Source organism: Salarias fasciatus, chromosome 12 (assembly GCF_902148845.1).
Source record: "Salarias fasciatus chromosome 12, fSalaFa1.1, whole genome shotgun sequence".
NCBI classification, from domain to species: domain Eukaryota; kingdom Metazoa; phylum Chordata; class Actinopteri; order Blenniiformes; family Blenniidae; genus Salarias; species Salarias fasciatus.
In genome coordinates this window covers 2,564,914-2,585,901 of record NC_043756.1, presented here as the reverse complement: position 1 = coordinate 2,585,901, position 20,988 = coordinate 2,564,914, and the positions used below count along the sequence as shown (strand labels likewise).

Sequence of the window (20,988 nt, the reverse complement as noted above, 5' to 3'; positions counted from 1 at the left end):
TTAAAGCAACATTTTAAACCTCAACTCTTGTTTAAGGTTATTTTAGGTTCTTCTGAACTGGTTTGTTCAAATATACCATTAACAAACAACAGTTGATGCATTTTACACACAAATCAGTTCAGGATCATTTTATCCAAAAACACATTTTATCATAGAGCCTGAATTTCTAACTAGATTCTTGTCCTACAGTGAGTCCTCCAATATGAGGTGTTATTTACAAAAATGGCATGAAATCTGACTTGCAAGTCAGAATTAAAAGTATATTTATTCCTTGATGAAGCAGTCATGTGAGTACTTGTAAACTTAAGCAGGTTTTTACAGAATACTTTTTTCATCTTAATCAATATTGTTGAAGTCCATGCAAAGCGGCTAAAAATCACTCATATTTTACTTTGAATAACCTGAAATTTTGATATATTTGTCACTGAACTCTTTTAAAAGGCTCCGCATTCCTCCTGTCAAATCCTAAATACTCTCAGGTATTACAGTACAAACTATTTAGGCATCATTTACCGTGAATTACACTGAATGTGATTTACAAGGCACAGAAACTGGATCTTTAATCCTCTATAAAACACTCTTTGAAGCACTTTTAATCATGTTTTTGTTGGTTACTTATCTTTTCACCTTATCCGGTGTTTTCTCTCATTTTAGACCCTTTATGTGCAATATGGTCAAAAACCACACATATTTTACTTTAAATGACCTGAAATTTTAAGACATTCATCCCTGGACTGTTGTAAAATTCTCCACATTCCTCCTGTCAATTCCCTAAATACTATAAAGTACTACTATCATGCAATATTAGGTGTTATTTACTCCAAAAATGTCCTAAAATGTGACTTTACAAGACAAACAAAGTGTATGTTTAATCGTTGATAGGGCACTCAACACAGCACTTGGAGATGTTTTCAGAGGACATTTCAAGACTCGGTTACTTTCTCATCTTTGTGAGTTTTTCAAGTGAGTAAATACTCAAAACAATTTAATCCAAACTGATGACAAACAAGAAAGTTCTCCCAAAAATAAACATATTGTAGGATATGCTGCATTAGCTAAGATTTGAGTCCATGTCCCATTAGAGTCCTGTAATACTAATCCTGTAGTTTTAGGTGATATGTACAAACAAATACCATAAATCTGGCTGATAGTAAACTGAAAGTGTGTGTTTAATCCTTTAAAAAGCACTGATTTAACCCAGACGAAGTTACCGTTTCACCTTCATTTACTCCCTAACCACCTCTTCTTCAATATAAAGTCTTATTTTCTAAAAAAGAAACTTTAAATCTGCCTTTACAGGACACACGAGTGTGTATTTAATCTTGTGAAAGCTACTCATTGACGCACCGGTCTACATTTCAATCTCAGGATGGTAAGCTTATACTGCCAGAGTTGATTACTTCTGACCTCTGTGACTTTTTAAAGTATATAAATAAACATAATGTTGTGCCGGTTACATACAATTCAATCTGTGTGACTTTACTATCTTTAACCTAAAGTTCCGATACGTTCAGATTCCTTCGCCATCCTGCTTCAGCTCCATCAACTCTATAAAGCACTAAAATCCCACCCGACAAAGTGTAATTTACAAATAAATGCTTTAAATCTGACTTATAAAACCCAGAAAGTCAACATTTAATCCTCACTTAAACACTAAAAGACTTTCTTAAAGAATATTTCAGGACTGCATGATGGCATGAGCATCATCTTATGCCCTTTACATATAATTAGATACATTTAAAGGTTTAAAACTTGCCAACAATGTCACATATTTTCCCCCAAAAAACTGGATATATCTCTCTAAGAGACTCACTGAAATAGTGGAAAACAACACACCGCAGCCCAAGACGACGCAGAGTGCAGGTTTGACCCTTTAAACGCGAGTTGAGAACATCCTGTCCAGGTCAACAGTTCATCTTAGGGCCACAAAATACACATTATTACCAGTGTTTCATGAACATATTGGTCTAATCTCAAACATACTTTTTATTTATGGCTTGGATTTTTCTTTAAATGAGATAATTCTCTCAATTAATTTCATCCCGTCACCACAATGTTGTCTCCAAATGTCCAACAATACGAGCTCCTGTTCAGACGAAGATTCTCGTAGAATGTGTTGGGTGTGTGTGTGTGTGTGTGTGTGTGTGTGTGTGTGTGAAAACAGGCTCACGGTTGCTGTCTTCACGCGGCGCCACGTCTGGACGCAGATTTTCACTTTGATCGCTTCAAGCAGCTCCACTCATCTGGAAGGAGAGCAGTTAGGTCAAAGGTCAAAGAGCAAAAACACAACACAGGTTGTTTACAGTGAGAAGCGTGAAGCGGAAATGTTGTGAATTTACTCAAATTCTTCAAGATCCCACAGAAGCAAGGAGCTCATGAGGCGGTCTGCTCGTTCTTCTGGTTTAAAGACTGTTTTCTTCACACTAATACAGCAAATCGCATGCAGTCCAAACACATGAGCAGTCTGCTTTTTTCCACTGTTGAGGAAATACCTGTCTTTGTTCCTCATAACTGGCAACAATAGTAAAAGTACTGCTCTTTAAATTCAGATTTTACCACATTTATCTTGTTCATAGTGAAATACATCAGTCATGATATCACGAAGTGAGTTTTCTTCTGTTTTTATGTGCTGATTTTAAAAATATAATGACACATTCTGATTTTTCTTCTGTCAGTATAAGCCAAAAACACTTGCATTTTATGTTTTATACAGGTTTTATCAAGAGAAATTTCCTCCAGTGTAAAAGTAATCGTGACTGTTGTGATAACTTTAATTAATTTCACATTGATGCATATGATAGAGATGCATATCTTAAATAAATAAATAAAAGTAGGGTTCAAAAATAGCTGCCTCTTCCCCTGCATTTACAGCACAGTGTGTGAGCGCACTTAAACCCTCTTTAATTGTCTTTGTCTGACTTGATAAAGCGTGAGAGGAGCTCTTTGTCTCCTTAAAAATAACTCTTTCCTCTGGTCAAGTGCTGCTGCTGCTGCTGCTGTTCCTGGTGCCCGCTGCGCCCCCTGCTGACAGGACCGAGCCTGTGCGTGCGTGTGTCTGTGTGTGTGTGTGTGCAGGATGAGCATCCTGTGATTTCCTCCATTAATTACACCCCATTATCACCCAGTGAAGGTTTCCACACACACAAAAAAAAGCAGCCAGAGGTTTTGTGCTGTGCCGATCAGCCGTGCACCTGCCTCTCTTATGAAAATCCATCGCAGGAAGAAAACAATATTCTCCTGAGTCATATTGCGAGCGCCTGGAGGGACGATGACATATTCCTCCGCTGCAGACAAACACCTAAAGGGGGAAAGTGGAGGGAGATTATTAAAAGTTCTGCTGATTGCATTGTAATAATGTCTGCAGGGCGAGGCGGAAATGCAGGGTTTAGATGTAATAAGGAAGGAGGCCATGGATCAAAAAACAGCAGCGCTCACTTTTAAGTTTCCAGGAAATAACACGTCAACGCTATAATTAATATGTTCAGCCGTTTACATGAACAGGATGAAGCAACAAGGCTGTCAAAGTCGAGTCCGATTTAGAGGTTATTTTAACATGTATATCATATCTTTTTGGGTCACTTCAAACTTTCTAAAACTTTTAAGTGACATTTGTAAGTGTTTCTTTACCGAGTGAGTCTTGAAAAAGCCGTTTCAATAAAGTTTTAACCAGCAAAAAGACATGAGAGACACTTTTTGCAGTGTTTAACAGCTTGGCGATTAAGATTTAAGCCCTAAAAATGTCATTTTTTAAGAAAGTAGTTGTCTTTTTGTTTTTTTTTAGCCAGAAAGAGACTCCAGGGAAAGGGTTTGGAACAGACTGCAGCTCCTGCTCAGAACACACAGAGCATTCAGACTGTAAAGACTGCCTGCCTGTCCGTGGTGTCGCCTGCCTTCTCCCTCACTCAGCGGCTGTATTCAGTCACTCATTTCCCATCATCTGTAGCGTTACAGTGCTTCTAAACGTGCAAGATTTCTCAGTGAATGTCTGTAAAAGTTTCAAACATCCTGTTTTCCCATCCTGGACTCCTCAGTTTTACTTTCCACCAATACAGTTTGCTACATGTGTGAAACGTTTCTTTAAAAAATACTAAAGCAGGACTTTGTTCAGCTCCCAAATATGAGCAGCTTTGGAATATAATCGTAGAAGCCTCCCAGTATGCAGAACTTTGGCGCGCCGAGGCTCCACGGGGACCCAGGTGGGACTCCCACTCCCAATCTCCACCTTTTGTCCGCGCCGGCCCCTGAATCCACTCTCAGCCGTTCTGATTTTAAAAACACATCGGCGAGTCTCACGGCCTCAATCAGCGACGCGCTTCTGAATGTAATCTTGACCTCTCATTCACCACTTTCATCAACAAATCAGCGCAGGCCTCTTCCAGTGACCTTGTCACCCCATTCAAATCATTACATCCTTCTGAAAAGCTTCATCTAAAAAGCAGAGCGTACTTTCTTTGGAAGGAGAGACAGACGAGGGCTGAGTGAGCAGATGGGAAATTATCCCAGAGCAGAGAAATCATTGTTTTGATGAGGCCACTGAACGAAGGCTTTCAAATTAAAGCTCCTCTTTCAAAATGCAGATGTTGAATATTTAATAAAACGTCGTGTTCCCGGCCACACGCTCTGTGTGGAGTTTGCATGTTCTTTCCGGATGATATTCTGGGATTCAGTTTGACACTCGCACCGAGTGTGAATGTTTCATTAATGGTTTCTGGTCACAGTGGAGGAGATCATTACCTGAGCGTTTATTAAAACTCGCAGCTCGGCTGAAACGTGAGAGACGAACAGCTTTTCCATGAACCCATGAAAGGTCTCCTGTCTGAACAGGTGGAGGATTAAATGTCATTCCTGCAGTCTTTTGTTTAACCCTGTATAACCAGGAGTGTGTGTGTGTGTGTGTGTGTGGCTCCAGATGGGTTCACGCTCCTGTTGTTTTTCCAGAGATTTCATGTATAACATCCAATCTCAGTTTGCTGGGTTTCGTTCATCCGGCTGCAGAAACAAGCGTGTGATGTATGCCGCCGAGGCAACACCATGCATCTGCACTTTGACTTTATTAAGAGCAATTCACTTCGGTGATTAGTGGACCACATAAAGGTTTAATTATTTATTCATGGGAAAGTGTGATAATGTCTTGCAATTTTTATGAATAGAAATTATATCAATATAATTAAATACCTCATTTGGTGCGTGATGCAGATGAGCTCCCAAACGATTTGAGGAAGGGGGGGGACTGAAAGAAAAGCTTAAAATACTCTGAGATAATGGTTCCTCACACTGTGCAACCAATGAAGCAGTTTGAAATCAGAGGAGACAACAAATGAAGAAACAGCAGCCGGTTGTTCCTGTGCTGCTCTGAGGGGCTCGCAGGGCTGCGGGGTGGCTGCGGTGAGCTGATAGCGCCATCTACTGGGCGAAGGGAGTAAATGAAGAGTCAGGGTGGAGCCGAGAAACATCCCAGAGGTCTGCAACCTTCAGGACAGAACAACAAAAAAGTCTTGACAGGTTTTTATTTAGCTTTGCATGTTAGTTTTTCGCTTCTTTCTTTTAGAAACTGTCGTCATTTTACAGTTTATTTAAGTTGTTTTACCAGTTTTTTCTCATTTCCTGTGGTTCCATTTAATTTTCCCCCTTTTTAGTTATTGTGCCTTAACCAGACAGAATTCACGTAATCACACAAAAAATGCCCCCAAACCAAAGATATTCTCACTCTGAGGTGCGCACTGTGTTTCTCCTTTTGCTTGTCATTGTCTGTTTTCAAAATAAAATACACTTTAGTTCACAGAACATGGAGAAATGCTGCCTGCTCTAATATTATTAAAATGTGTCCATTTGAATCCATCTGTTTGTATTTTTTGCTGTAAAAAAGTAAACCAAATGTAGAGTGTAGATAAAGATCCTGGAACAACAAAGACCCTCTATGATTTTCCAATAATTACAGTTAAATGAAAAAATGTCCAAGTGTTTTCAAATCTGCAGCCAAATTTACTGCATGTGTGAAAGATCGATTCATTCTGACAGAAGATGCAGGAGTTTATGAAATATTTTCACGTTTCACAGTGAAAAGGCAAGTTCTGCTCATCTTCCACCTCCACTCTAGGATCTTTAAAGGAGAGAGAAGTACGTGGAAGAGAGACACAGCCAGAGAGAGAACATGCAAACTCCACCGATGACGTCCTGATGCTGGTGATCACAGCACGCTGTTTGATACGCTCTTCTACACCAGTAAATTAAAAGCAGCGATTTGTTTCCTTCTGTATGTTTTGTTCTACTTTTAACTTTGACTGAGCCGTGCAGTGGTTCACCCTCGCCTCACAGCAGGAGGTCCATGGGATCAAGTCCATGCCGGGCCGTTCTGTGCTGAGGGTGCAAGTTCTCCACGAGCATCTCCAGATGTTCCCACGGCCTGAAATCCTCTCTGTGATGGACTGATGGGGCATCCAGTCGCACATTTCTCTTCAGCTCCCTGAAACTTCCAGAAAACTCCCTGAATAAACATCATGTTTTCATTTTTATTTCATGTGCATGCCACACACACAAAAAAGTCTCATCTCTGGCAGAGTTGCTAAAAATAGGTCAAATAACTAAAAGCATTCCATAAAAATCACTAATATAAAAATGTCTCTTTTGGCCATAAAGACTTAAGACTCCTGGACCAGGTCAGGGTTTTACTCTGTGTTTAAAAGCGTTCGATGTGGAGTTTGCATGTTCTTCCCCGGCAGATCAATCTGCCGTGGCTCCTTGTAGCTTCTCACTGACGTTTCAACAGACTGAGCAGTCAAAGAAAATGTAATGAAGCAATGTTGGCGCAGCCACTGATCATGTAAACCAGGATAAAATCTCCATCACATTTCTAATAACAGGAGTATGAAAATCAGAGTGTTTGATCAGTTTGCTTTAAACAAAGCATCTGCTAATTCCAATTAATGCATTGATTGATAACAAGTTCTCTTCGTACTGCAATTCAACAGTACTTAATGATGTAGCAGCTGTCTCTAAAAGAGCCTAAAGCCAGTGGAAGATTTTTTTTTTGTTTTGTTATTTTTCCACCACTTTGCAGGAGATATGATTTCACAATTCGCTTGTAATGTGTTCTTATACCCATATTAAAGTCTTAAACAACCTCTCACAGCCAGTGTTTTCATGCACGCAAAGTTTTTCACTCTTCTTTAGTTTCACAAATGCAACATAAATTACATTTTAGGCTTGATGATAAAAGTTAATGAGCTAAGTTGTCATTATTTTGAAGTCTGAATAATATGTGTTGCTTCAGGTTGATTTCATTTGGCATCAGGAGGAGAATGGCTGCTTTGGTTGTGGAGTGTTTGGATGTGAGGTGAGAGTGCTAACCACTACACCTCTGTGTACAGTATACACACTATATTTATGTCTGTTTACAACTCAGAAATCAGTCCCTGCTCGAGGTTTAGATGCGTCATTTGATTATATTTGCCTCTGGTTAAGAGAAAAGTGCCGCTGGCTCCGGACCGGCGCGTTAACTTGTTGACATGGCTGCAGTGTGAAACACATCGCCGGTGACGGCCCTCATCCGGGATGAGTGATGTCTCCCGCCGCTGTTTTCCACTGTGGCGGCCTGCTGCGGATGACGGGGTCTTACTGGGACTCTCGGGGCTTTGGCTAACAGCTCTGTTAATTGTGGCAGTAAGACGCGGCTCCCATCGGAGGCCGGCCTCGGTCCCCCGCCGAGCTCCAGCACGACAGCTGGGGGACGGATCCCGGCGGGTGCAGCCGGGCCCCCCGGAGCCAGACCCCTGTCCCGGGGTTATTCTTGGGCCTCAGAGGTGCGCGCACCATCCTCCCTAAATCTCCTGAACCCTGAGCGTGGACCGGTCCTCTTCACCTGGGCCTGTGCCTAAACAAGGCATGGAGTATTTATAACCCATAAGCGTGTGTGATTATGGAGTCGGTATATCTACCCCCCGTGTCTGCGTGCAGCTCCACCCTGAAGCAGCAGCAGCACCGCCTGGTCTCCATCCATCCGGCTGAAGCAGGAACATGGTGAGTGCACACGCATTTCATTGTATTTAATCTTTTTTTTTTTTTTTTTTCCAGCAGACTGAGATGAGAAAAGCTCTGCTGCACATTTACAGTGTTGACACGGTGTATTTTATATTTGTATGGTATATAGCGTTTGTTTTGATGAATTATACATCTTGCTCTACTCACCCCGTGATAATGAATCAATACCCGGCGTGTCAATATGCTTATGGGTACTGAATACAGATTAAAAAAATCGTCAATAGGACAGCACTCCAGTTGTCCTATTGATGGGATATTGATTATATTTGTCTGCTCACAATGATGACATTTCAAAAAAAAAAAAATGAGCACAAAGTGATCGTGGCTGACAGAGGCGAGGGGGGAGGGGGGGAGGGATGGAGGGAGGAAGACCTTTGACTTCTAACTAATCCTTTAATGGCCACATTATTCATTTTCCCTGCAGAAACACGAGTGGAAATTCTTTAGAGCTACAAAATACTGCTGCTGGTGTTTCCATGTTTACAGAGGGTGAAGAAGAGGAAGGAAAGAGGGGCAGGAGAGGAGGAAGAGGAGAGGAAAGCAAGGGAAAGGGGTAACAAGGAAAGAAGGCAAAAATGAATGTAAAGGACATTAAAATGAATAGAAAACATCAAGGGGAATAAATGAATAAATGGAAGAAGGAGAAAGGAGAAAGGAGAGGAAGACAAGAAAAAGATGAAGAGGAAAAGATGCCGGCAATGATGAGAAAGGAAAGGAAATGTAAAGAAAGAAGGAGAAGAGAGGAAAGTGAAGGAAAACAACAGGACAGAAAGTGAGAGAAGAGAAAATTCAGAGATTAAATCTGAGAGGAAGAGACAGAAGAAGGAAAGACAAGAGAAGGAGACAAAAGAGAAGACGGGAGAGGAGTAACAGGTGCAGACAGCAGCGAGGAACAAACTCATTCATGTTTGACGGGAAACAGCCGAGTTTGTGTTTGTTGGGAGGTGAAGAAGAAAGTCAGCCTGCTCTCCCTCGAGCACACAATCCTCTTAAAACACCAAGACACATGAGTGTGAGCACCAGAGGCGCCGTCCACCACACACACACACACACACACACATACACACACTGCTGGAGAGCTAATCCACATGGAGGGTTAGACAGCAGCTGTCGAGAGACCCCCGGATCCTCGCCGTGTGATGTCATCACGCCGCCGCCTCCCCGCTCTCGGCTCCTCACGGCTCCTTGGCAGATATGTAAATAACTCAACATAATCCTTCTGATCAAACAGGGCTCAGTGTACCATCCTGTCATGGCCCGGGTCCTATAGGATAATCCCTCATGTGATCCGGGGGACAGTGGGACACACACACACACACACACACACACACACACACACACACACACACACACACACACACACACACACACACACACACACCCGGGTTCACTCTGCATTCTCACAAAACGGGAGGCTTGAGTAAATATTTCCGTGACAAACTGACAGTGTTTGTAATCCTTCCTAATGAAATGCGTGCAATTAATATATACGCCCCCCCGCCCCCCGCCCCCCAACTGAAAACAGCCCCGAGACGGGGTGCTGATCAGCGGCTGGGTACCATCCCGTGTGACAGTGACACCCATAACAAGTGAAGCCGGCGCCGCAGAGCCAGGTGACGGTGGCGTCATTAGTACTGGATCTAATTAGAGCGTCGTCCTGAAAAACCCTGCAGGCGCCCAAGAAGGCGAAGAAGAGAGCGGAGGGAGCCAGCTCCAACGTGTTCTCCATGTTCGAACAGGCCCAGATCCAGGAGTTCAAAGAGGTCAGTGCTCTCTAGGAACGTTCCTCCCGGTCAATCTGTACAGACCCACGCAGCAACTGTGCAAACTCCTGCAGGCCTTCACCATCATGGACCAGAACAGAGACGGATACATTGACAACAACGACCTGAGAGACACCTTCACTGCTTTAGGTGAGCCGACCACACACAGGCGTGTGAAAGAGGAGTGGGTGGGCCTTAAGGGAAGGGGCGGAGCCTCAGTTCATGATCAAACTCACCATTCATATGCATGTGTATGAACTCAGGGTTCAGGTATGGATGAAAGCTGAAAGCAGGTGTAACGACAAGTAAAGTACAGTAATCACTTTGTCTTAATGTAATCATTTCACATATTTGATCTGCTATTAACTTCATTGACTTCTCAGAGTGCTGAGATGATCACATTATTGATTGTGGTTGGGGTTGTGTCAAAAAAAGAAGAAATCTGAGAAGGAAAAAAAAAACAGCCATCATAATCTTACTGAGTGATGTGAGAGCAATATCATTTGAGATAAATAGAAGTAGTATATGATGTCAGTTATTTTGTGTCAGTTAAAGGAGCGTACCTGACCACCTGTAAGCTGCAGAAGGATGATAAGATCACAGATCATTGAATAAAAGTAATTTTCTAACAAATAAACCAAACTGAAGCCAGAACAAGTCTCTCAGGTCTGAGGAGAGTCACCACATGATCGACCTATCAGCAAATGTGATTGATAAAAATTTAATTTAATGCTGATAAAATGTGATTTAATGTCGATAAAATGTGATTTATAAAAATGTGATTTCATGCTGACAGAACCATAAGACCAAAATGTTTGACTTGGCTCTTCCCCTCCGGATGTGAGAGGTGACGGACGGCGCCACTTTGTTTAGACTTTAAAGACATTTATTGTTTTTTTTGGTGCAGTCTGATGGTGAAGCAGCTCTAATCACCTTCAGGGATTATTGATTTTATTCCCTCTGAGGTAAAAATGATCCAGCAGAAAGGAGATACCCATGCATGTTCTCATTTGTCCTGATAAGAGGCTTTTTAGAGTAATTGAATCAGGACAACTGGACTTCGTCACGTGTATTGGAAGATGTTTATCGGAGTGGCTTCATCGCTTCCTGCTGCGATTTTGGTCTGACTGACACCAAACAGCAGGCTTTTCCCTCCCACCTGTCTCAGTAAAGCTCTTCTTCTGGTCAAGGTCAATCATAATCGATCAGCCGTGCTTGTTGTCCTTGTTGTCTGTTTTAATGCTTCAGTTCAGAACTAAACCCGCTCAGATGCGACCGCCTGACTTTAGATAATAATATTTCACCACTGTAAAGTTTTCACAGTCATTCTCAGGGCAAACACACACACAGATCCACAGTCGCACCTAATTTAGAATACACACATATCCTCAAATACGTGTTTTAGGAGTACTGTAGGAAACAGGAAGATGCATAAGGATAACATGCAAACTCCAAACAGAAAGGCTCCCAGACCTGAACTGGAACCAGGGAACCACACATCCATCTTTCATGAATTCTAAAGTTCTAAGTGGAGGGTTTTCTGGCACTCGCAGTGTGAAGGAACAAGAGGAGTTCACTGTCCAGTTCTTTCTCTGCTCTTTCGTTTTTATTTTGTTTCATTTGTTCAAATCATTTAGATATTGAATGAGTCTAAAACTGTAACAATCAATACACACAGTGAAAAGAACCTCTACATAATAAAGATTTTTCATTAGTTTATTTGACAAAAAGTACTTTTCATTTGTCTCCAGGCGCTCATATCACCTCCTTTAGGAAAACTAACTTCTGTTTTAAAGTTTTCAGTTTTTTTTTTCTGTTTTTTAAAGCAGTGCAGAAAGCTTTTTGTTCATGACTCTACTACGACTTCCAGCTGACCCTCCGTACAAATCAGCGTACATTTGGATCTGATGCTGCGGGGTGTAGTGGTTAGCGCTCTTACCTCACAGTGAGAATATCTCCTGTTGGAGTCCCTGGTGCACAGGCAGTTTGCATGGTCTGCCTGTGTGCACATGGGTTTTGATGACTCTAAAATCACATGAAAGAGTGAATGTGAGAGTAAATGATTGTTATAAAGGAAGACAACAGAAAAAGAAAGTAATTAAACAACTTCTAGGATTTCCTCTTTGAAAAAGAAGAATGAAGAAGTCTACTGTATTTTTGTTACGACCGTTTTTTTGTCAGAACCACAACCGTTATTAACAATATGCATCCACTGTAGCCTGTGTAACACTACAGCACTGCACACATCATTACAGTTGTACATGGTTATGGAGACTCCATCAGGGCCAGTGAATGTGTTACATGGTAACAAGTAGATTTCTCTTCATGTGATTTATGTGACTTCAGAGAGAACGTCTATCGGTTTGGAAGAAAACAAGACGATGGAACATTATGACATCTATTTTTCATCACTCTCTGACACTTTCTCAATCGAATAATTAATCAATTAATTGAAAGCGCAGTCCTGAGATAAATCAGTGGCGCAGATGATCGTTCCTCACCTCCTTGAACCCTGGTGCACCTTATCTTCCCTCGATCTGCAGGCCGTATAAATGTCAAGCAGGAGGAGATTGATGAGATGCTGAAGGAGGCGCCGGGACCCATTAATTTCACTGTCTTTCTCACCATGTTCGGAGAGAAACTCAAAGGTGAACAAGCACGTTATTACATGACATCCAGGTAATGAGCGAGGCCTGCTTGTTATCCGTCAGCGGTGAGCGTCGCTGTAACGACACCACTGCTCTTCTTCAGGCGCCGACCCAGAGGACACCATCCTCAACGCCTTCAAAGTCTTCGACCCTGAAGGAAAGGGAACCTTGAAGAAAGACTTGTGAGGAGCAGCGTGCGTCAGACTGGATGGATGGATGGATGGTTGCAGTGATAGTGTATTCATTTTAAATAGAATATTAATTTCACAGTTGTTCATTTTTGTTTTGCTATTCAAATGTAAGTATTTTAATCAATGTCTGATAATTTGTATATGTCTGAATAACTGAAATCATTTTCAAGCCATTTATAAGACTGATCCTGACAGGGAGACCCCGGTATTTTCCTCCGTTAATCCTGCGTGTATGCATCAGGTGTGTGTGCTTTAACATTGTCCGTCCTGCTCACGACCCGCTCCCCATCGCTGCTCTTCCTCACAGTGTGACGAAGATGCTGACCACCCAGGCGGACCGCTTCTCCCCCGAGGAGGTCCGCTCTCCTCCACACACACACACACTCAGCGCAACGCTTTTCAAAACTCTGCCGGGAAACTCACTGTGTGTCTGTCCTCCAGGTAGAGCAGATGTTTGCAGCGTTCCCTCCAGACGTCGCGGGAAACCTGGACTACAAGAACCTGGTCTACGTCATCACACACGGCGAGGAGAAAGACTAGGAGCAGCAGAGTGAATGAAGCCTTTCAGCACACTGAAACCAGAAGGTTGTGTCTGAGAACGATCCCACTGCAACAGCAGACTAAACTCTTCTTCCTTTTTTTAATGTAAACATGGAGGAACGTGGTCATGAAGAGATTTAAACTGAAATTAAAGCTGAACGAACCACAAGTGCATGTTTTTGAAGGAGAAAACCCAGCACAGAGAGTTTAAATTATGGCATGAGATATTTATGAGAAATGAAGAGATTTTAAAGGATTCATTTACACTGAAATAAAACTGATAATGAGAACTCTGTGTTTTTCATCTGTCTGAAGAAAAATATTAATTAAAATGTGAAATTAACTATTAAAACATTACTTCTGTTTGGAATAAGTTTAAGTTTTTGTGAGCAACCTGTTTTTGTTTTTAATATTGACTAGAAAATACAAAACAGATTGAGAGAACTAAAACAAAATGAGTGGGTCAGCATGTGTGAAATCTATATGAAATCACTGAATGATTATTTTAGGAATAACCTTTCTATAAAGAATTGTCAGAGCACGTCACAGCCAGTTTTTTAAGTCATTTATTTCATTTTTGAGGAATGAAAGCTTTATCTGTGTAGAAATCAGTTTTAAAAGCATACTTAATTTCTTAATGAAATTCAGAAATTATAGGAGGGTTTATCTTTTAACTGAACCTAATATGAACCTGGTATCTTGATATATACAGAAAACTGTATCCTATAAAGCTGCGTTCAATGTAAACAAAACAACAATGTTGTTAAAAGAAAAGATAAATGTCCCAACTGTTTGGAGGGCTGTCACTGTCATCACACAAAAGGAACAAATATTTTTCCTGAAATAGTAAAATTTCTCCGTTTAAATATTTCATACATTATTTTCTTTTAGGGATAAAATCTGACTTCAAATGCAAGTCATTGTTTTATGTTTTCATTCTGTTTCACAATCAGGGTTGTACACACACTAATGGAAACCAGTTCTAATAAATCATGATGTCTGAAGACTGGAAGTTTTGATAAAAAGTGTCTTCAAAACTCAAAGTAATGGAACTAAACGCCGACGACCTCGTCCAAATGTTGAAGTGTAAATTCCTGCCAGCGAATGTAAGTCGGGAGTTAATAACGGCAAATAAATGATGCACATTCTTCTTTTAAGTGGTGCAGATATTCGAAATGCTTCTCTTGAATGAAGACATGGTTTGGGAAAATATTCTGATTTGTGTTTTCACTTTCAGCCTTGTGGCTACTCGACCCTCACACCACTCACTCCTCAAAGCAGCAAACACTGGCACTGTGCAACGATATAACATATAAATCTAAAGCAAACTACAAATAAAAAGAATATATTAGAATTATCCATCTATCTTCCAGACTGCTTCATCCTGTGTAGGGTCGCAGAGTTAGCTTCAGCCAATCCCAGCGGACTATGGATGATGGCAGGATACACACTGGACAGATCACCATCACAGGAGAAACACCCACACACCCTCACATTCACATCGAGGGGAAATTTTGTGTCACCAAATAACCTCACATTATGCATGTTTTTAGACTTTGGGAGGAAACGAGCGTACTCAGAAGTAACTCACACATGGAGAGAACATGCAAAATCCACACAGAAATACCCAGTGGGTGTCTGAACACAGACATTTCTGCTGTGAACCAAGAGTGCTAACCACTGCTCCACTGAGCAGCTTTTGTCATTTTTATCATCATCGTCATCATTATTCCTCAAAACTTGGTCCACATCAAACTTTCTTATAATTTTTAAAGTTCAAATAATATATGCAATATGATCGTTTCACTGTTATTTTAAAAGTGCAAGTGTTGCAGCTTTGTATTTTCAGTGTACAAACCTCACGGTCGTTTGATTACCTATCACTATGTTGGAAGAGTACAACTCTGAGTCATCATCGGACATAAGAATTTAACTGGAACAGAGCAGAAACTGATTTAAAACATTTCAGCACCCTGTTTCTGTATCGGATATGAGCGTGAGGACGGATCGGGGTCAGGTGCAGTTCTCCACCACACCGTTAGGGGGCAGCAGAGCTGCAGCTCCTCCAGCAGCGGCCGAGCTGCGTCAACAAGGTGCGGCAGAGGAAAAACAGACGGGGCAGAGTTAGCTCACTGCCAGTGCGGCGCATTTTTTGGAGACCCATTTTTTTTTTTACGAAAACAAATAAAAAAACCTACCAGTGGATGCTGGTTTCCCCTTTTTTAAAGCTGCGATGTCCCAGTAGCTTGTTAGATTTTCAAGACCAGCAGCTCGCAGCTCAATCCGCCACAGGGTCACAGCCTCAGCCGGAGCTAACAGCTAATGCTAGGACGGCTAGCGAGCTAGCGCTCACAGACCGACATTATTTCCGCGGAACCCGTTTTAATTCACGCCGACGGTCGCGATGGCTGATGTGGACAAGCTCAACATAGACAGTATCATCCAGCGTCTTTTAGAAGGTGAGTGGAAGCGGAGCGGTCGCCTTTTGTAAACGCTCTTTTTTGTTAAACGCGCGCTGTTGGGACACGAGCTCCATCGCTCCTTTTAAATATTTACACCATCCGCGTCAGTGTGTTACAGCTGACACCGCCGTGTGTGTCGTTTTTAATGATAAATACTGGTGTGGTGTGTGTAACAGCTGAGGATCGCAGCACATCTGAAGGGCATCGCAGCTCCAGACAGATACACGGTGTTCCCTCCAGTGCGCATCGCCGCAGCTTCCTCACAGCCTGTTCCCTCTCTGCCTCCGCACAGACGCAGCCCCCCTCTCATAACTCCTCTTGTGTCTTTCTGTTTACCTTTTCCCCCTGCTGCAGTCAGAGGAGCCAAGCCGGGCAAGAATGTGCAGCTGCAGGAGAACGAGATCCGGGGGCTGTGCCTGAAGTCCAGGGAGATCTTCCTCAGTCAGCCCATCCTGCTGGAGCTGGAGGCTCCTCTCAAGATCTGTGGTACAAAAAGATGACATTCACCCATGTGTCGCTCAGCTGAAAGGAGAAGGCAGGCAGGGAGCGGAGATGAAAATATTACTGCTTTAACCTGCCAGAGTTTCTAAGGAAGACAGATTATGTTTAAAAAGAAATCCATAGATTTGCTTATTCAACTATAAGAAAATATTATCCCTGCATAACCAATGGCATGGTTTCTCTCGTTTAACATAACTCAGTCATTTTTTCAGGAGAGCGCTCTCCTCATACAGCTTCCTCTTTCTGTGTTCAAATGAGCTCTGAGGCAGACAAACACACAGGTGTCAGTTTTGTCCATGTTGCAGTCTTCCCCATTTTTCCTGACTGGTTAAATGAGAGGAAAAAAATATTTCAGTTTCTCTGAGAAGCAGCACTGAGGCATTTTGTGGGCCGATTGGAGGAAATGCTGCTCCTTGTGTTTGTGACCAAAGTCACATTCAACAAAGTAGTGTACTATACATGCCCAGTCTAAAGTGACCTGCACACTTAATAACCCCTTAAAAAAACCTATGGAAACCAGACGTTCTCATTGATTCATGTTATTAAACACGATGACTGGTCTGAGGATATTTCAATCATTGAAAATCAGAATAACATGCTTTGAACGTTTCATTTACACATGATGAAATATGTTTCAAGTCGAAAACATATCAGATTAAAACTATCTAAATTGAATAGTTATGTTTCAGTATTTCTTTCAATGATTGATTACAGCCTGTTGAGTCCATCAGCCAGTTACATCATGTATTATTTGCACACATGACAAGGTCAGCTGTTTAGAAATTGGCAAAAAGTTTGTGTTACAGTCAGAAAGAATTGTAATAATGCACTAAAAATTATTTCTTTGTTTGTTTTTTCAATCATCACATTTCTGAAGTTAACGGCACTGAATCCAATTTTTTTCAATTATCTGATTACTCTGTTATCCACTTTTTATGGTTGTGATAAGAAGAGCCAATATTGAACTATCAAAAAGTGACGTCAATGAAATGAAGGTTTGACTGCCACAAACGGAATTCCTGTTTTAGTAGAGCAGAGGTCAGGAGAGAACACACACTGTCAGCAACATGCTAAACGAATGAGCCTTTAAATAACAGCATTTTATCCTGATTTCAGGGTGAACTCTGTAATAAATGTCAATATTTCTCATGTTTTTGTGTTTAAGTTAACTGAACTCTGTAATTAGGTAACGACATTTGATAAAATCTCCGTTCACTGCTCTTTCATACTAAACAAAATGTTAATTTTGTGCTCATACTGACAGTACAAAGATGATAATTATTTTTATTATAAGAACATTTTGTATTATCAGAAAGTGCAGAATTGAAAACTGTGAAGCGAGAGGGAAGTATTGAATAGTTTAAGTTATTAGCATTATGAAGAAAGGAATCTTGAAGCATAATTAATTTTTCCCCCTAAATGTTGTCATGTCAATAACACAACAAAGCAAAGTAAAATAAAGATTTTACGGGTTCCACTTAACCCGGCGATGCTCATATTATTTGCGTCTTTCATGACTGTCACCGTGTGTTGTTTGAATCGGTTATTGCGGTCTTCACTCACTCTGTTCTCCCGCCGTGCAGGTGACATCCACGGACAGTACTACGACCTGCTGCGGCTGTTCGAGTACGGCGGCTTCCCCCCGGAGAGCAACTACCTGTTCCTGGGCGACTACGTGGACAGGGGGAAGCAGTCCCTGGAAACCATCTGCCTCCTGCTGGCCTACAAAATCAAATACCCCGAGAACTTCTTCCTGCTGAGGGGAAACCACGAGTGTGCATCAATCAACAGAATATACGGCTTCTATGATGAGTGTGAGTTTGGAGCACAAAAACATTTGCAGCTTTTCGGTTTTTATCATACTTTTTAAGCGGAACACGAAGTTTGTCTGTGCTGATTAGAAAAATGGAACAAAAATAAGACCAATCTCTATATTCAGACATCTAATTTCACAGCTACTGAAGCATTTCCTTCATTTTTCCAAATGCTGACTGAGAAAGAAACTAGAAGAGATGCACGAGTTAAATTATGGCCTCTTGCCTGAAGAAGGGTTAAAAGTTCAGGACAAGCAAAGCCTTGTTATATATCTTTAATCATGTGTATTTGAGGAATTCCACTCACTGCTTTTACTGTTGCTCTTTTATTGATCAATCACAGGTTCTCATAAGGAGGAAACACCTTCACACTAATCCTAAACGAGTACATTCCTCCAAACACGCAGCTTTGTTGTGTAATATATACGAGTTGAGGTTAAATCTGCTCTCCGTTTACGTTTTTTCAGTCAGCTTTTCAAATGCCAGCTTGAATCTGAGGTGAAGTGGAGGGTTTTTTGGCTCTTTGCAGCTTGAGTGTGGACTTGGTAGTTGCACTACGATTACCAACACAGCTGCTGTGTTATGCATGTAGTAAAACCTGGACTCCGGTCCAGCACAGACCAGATGCTGCTTTAACAAGCCTGGATCTGGTTTGGCTAACTGGCCAGCCTGCTAACTCCGTACAGCAATACGTAAACTTCCTGTTTCTTTTCATCAGCTGATTTATTTTTTAAAAGTGAATTGTTTTTTTTGTTTTCATATGTGTTTCAGGTAAAAGAAGGTACAACATCAAGCTCTGGAAGACCTTCACAGATTGCTTTAACTGCCTCCCGATTGCCGCCATTGTTGATGAGAAGATCTTTTGCTGCCATGGAGGTTCGTCCGTGCATTTCATGATAATGATTTCACATTTCGCCATTCATTCCACCAGTCACTTGTGTGCTGCAGGCCTAAAAAGTAGCCCCCCTTTGACGTCAGCAGGCCTTTATTTGTCCTTTGGAAAGGCTGTCTCCGCAGACACGCTGACCTCAATAGCAGTGTGTTTATTTGTACTGGTGCTGTGCCGTTCCACGCAGGTCTTTCACCTGACCTTCAGTCCATGGAGCAGATCAGACGCATCATGCGCCCGACTGACGTACCTGACCAGGGTCTGCTCTGCGACCTGCTCTGGTCCGATCCGGACAAGGACGTGTTGGGCTGGGGCGAGAACGACAGGGGCGTGTCGTTCACCTTCGGCTCGGAGGTGGTGGCCAAGTTCCTGCACAAGCACGACCTGGATCTGATCTGCCGTGCCCACCAGGTAATCTCCATCGGCTCTGCAGTGACAGACAGAAACGAGGCCGAGTGGCCCAGCCGTATTGACAGATCACTCAACATGTTGACGCTCTGGACCGAGGGACATTACACGCTGTGCTCAGAGCTGCGCTGCAGTGCTTAACCTTTCTGCCGTTTGGACCTTTAAACTGAACAATGGTTACATAAGCAGCATTTCCACCAACACAAGGAATCATCACAGGAAATATGTGCATGTCGGCCGCTCCGACCAGGCTCTAAATTTAGTTCTGAGGTAACTCTGTTTTACCTCTACAAAGCTATTGACAGGTGGATTTTCATCTGTATTATTTAACCAGTGAGTCGTAAAAACAGGCCTTTAAACATTGTGGTGATTTTACTTATTGAAGAACTTCCTTTCTGTTTTCACCCTCGCACTCGCAGGTCGTCGAGGACGGCTACGAGTTCTTCGCAAAGCGGCAGCTCGTCACCTTGTTCTCGGCGCCCAACTATTGTGGAGAGTTTGACAACGCAGGCGCCATGATGAGCGTGGATGAGACGCTCATGTGCTCCTTTCAGGTGAAACACCTTTTACTCGTGAACAGTTTTTGTACCCTGCTGTGAAATGTGGCGCTCTGCTGGAGCAGTCGCTTGGCTGATTGGTATCATTGGGATTTAAAGAAAAACATTTGGTCAGTTTGAAAATGCAGAAACGATGCGTTTTAACTTGACACAAACAGAGCCTCCGATTCTCGTTTGAAAAATCTCTCTGCCCGTCTTGTAGATTCTGAAACCAGCTGAGAAGAAGAAGCCCAACGGCAGCCGTCCTGTGACTCCCCCCCGCAACATGGTCACCAAGCAAGCCAAGAAATGAGAGGACAGGAGGGGAGGCGAAGCGTCCGGGGTCTCATCCCTCTCCTCTGCTCTGGTCTTCTGCATTCGAAGGGTTGGTTATCCTTCGTGCTGCCAATAAAAAGATAGCCACTCCTACTCGATGAAAGCAAAATATTTTGTTGTTTTGTCCACAGGGGTAAAATTGATATGTCACCATGAAAAACCTCAGGTGTTTTGCACTCCATTTTGCAGCTAGTCTTTGCCACATATGACTGTTCAATCAGGAAAAATGTAACAATACGGCTACTTATGCACAGGAATGCCTTGTTTAAAGCTGTGCACAATTTTTCCACTTTTATTTGATGTCTTGTAAATTTTTTTTCATCTTTTTTCTCACTGTCAATAATTATTAATGGATATGAAACTATGTGGGGGGGGGGAGGGGGTCACAAACACCTGTTTACTCCCATAAACTTTATTTAAAGTTATTTTGCAGTCGATGTCATAAAACATTGACTGTACACTGCATCACATTTTTAAAACAAGTCTTGTGCTAAATTAAACGAATAAAAAAGCACTCTTGTAATGTCTAAATCTTTCTAATAAACTGAGTGTATTTTAGGGGGAAACTGGCATCTGCATGTCATTTGTTTCTAAACTTTTAATTTTTTTTTTTTTGTTTTTTAAGTCAAGAGTTTAGCAACCAGGCCTGAGTCTTACGTGAATAAACTGGAGAAGCAACTACTAAAAAAAACAGAGTCAGACTGCTGCCCCTTGGGGGGAGGGGGGAGGGGGGGGGGGGGGGGGGGAGAGATCACATGGGGGGGCGAAGACTTCACTGCCCTAAAGTCAAATTACATTTGCACATGTTCAAGGAAAAAACAACACTTTTCAAAATCTAGAGCAGACTATGGAACTGTAAACTG

General features: G+C 42.0%; 2 protein-coding genes across 2 annotated transcripts; both read left to right on the top strand.

Moving 5' to 3' along the window:
- Positions 1-9,716: 9,716 nt before the first annotated feature.
- On the top strand, positions 9,717-13,179 carry myl2b (myosin, light chain 2b, regulatory, cardiac, slow). The gene is made up of 6 exons (XM_030104665.1): positions 9,717-9,800; positions 9,875-9,950; positions 12,344-12,448; positions 12,552-12,630; positions 12,947-12,995; positions 13,081-13,179. Exons 1-6 carry the CDS (start codon positions 9,765-9,767, stop codon positions 13,177-13,179), a joined length of 444 nt encoding a protein of 147 aa, XP_029960525.1. The 5' UTR covers positions 9,717-9,764.
- A 2,139-nt stretch (positions 13,180-15,318) lies between these two features.
- LOC115398212 (protein phosphatase 1, catalytic subunit, gamma isozyme) lies at positions 15,319-20,695 on the top strand. The gene is made up of 7 exons (XM_030104887.1): positions 15,319-15,638; positions 15,996-16,127; positions 17,726-17,956; positions 18,728-18,832; positions 19,033-19,256; positions 19,673-19,807; positions 20,013-20,695. Exons 1-7 carry the CDS (start codon positions 15,584-15,586, stop codon positions 20,100-20,102), a joined length of 972 nt encoding a protein of 323 aa, XP_029960747.1. The 5' UTR covers positions 15,319-15,583; the 3' UTR covers positions 20,103-20,695.
- The last annotated feature ends 293 nt before the right edge of the window (positions 20,696-20,988 follow it).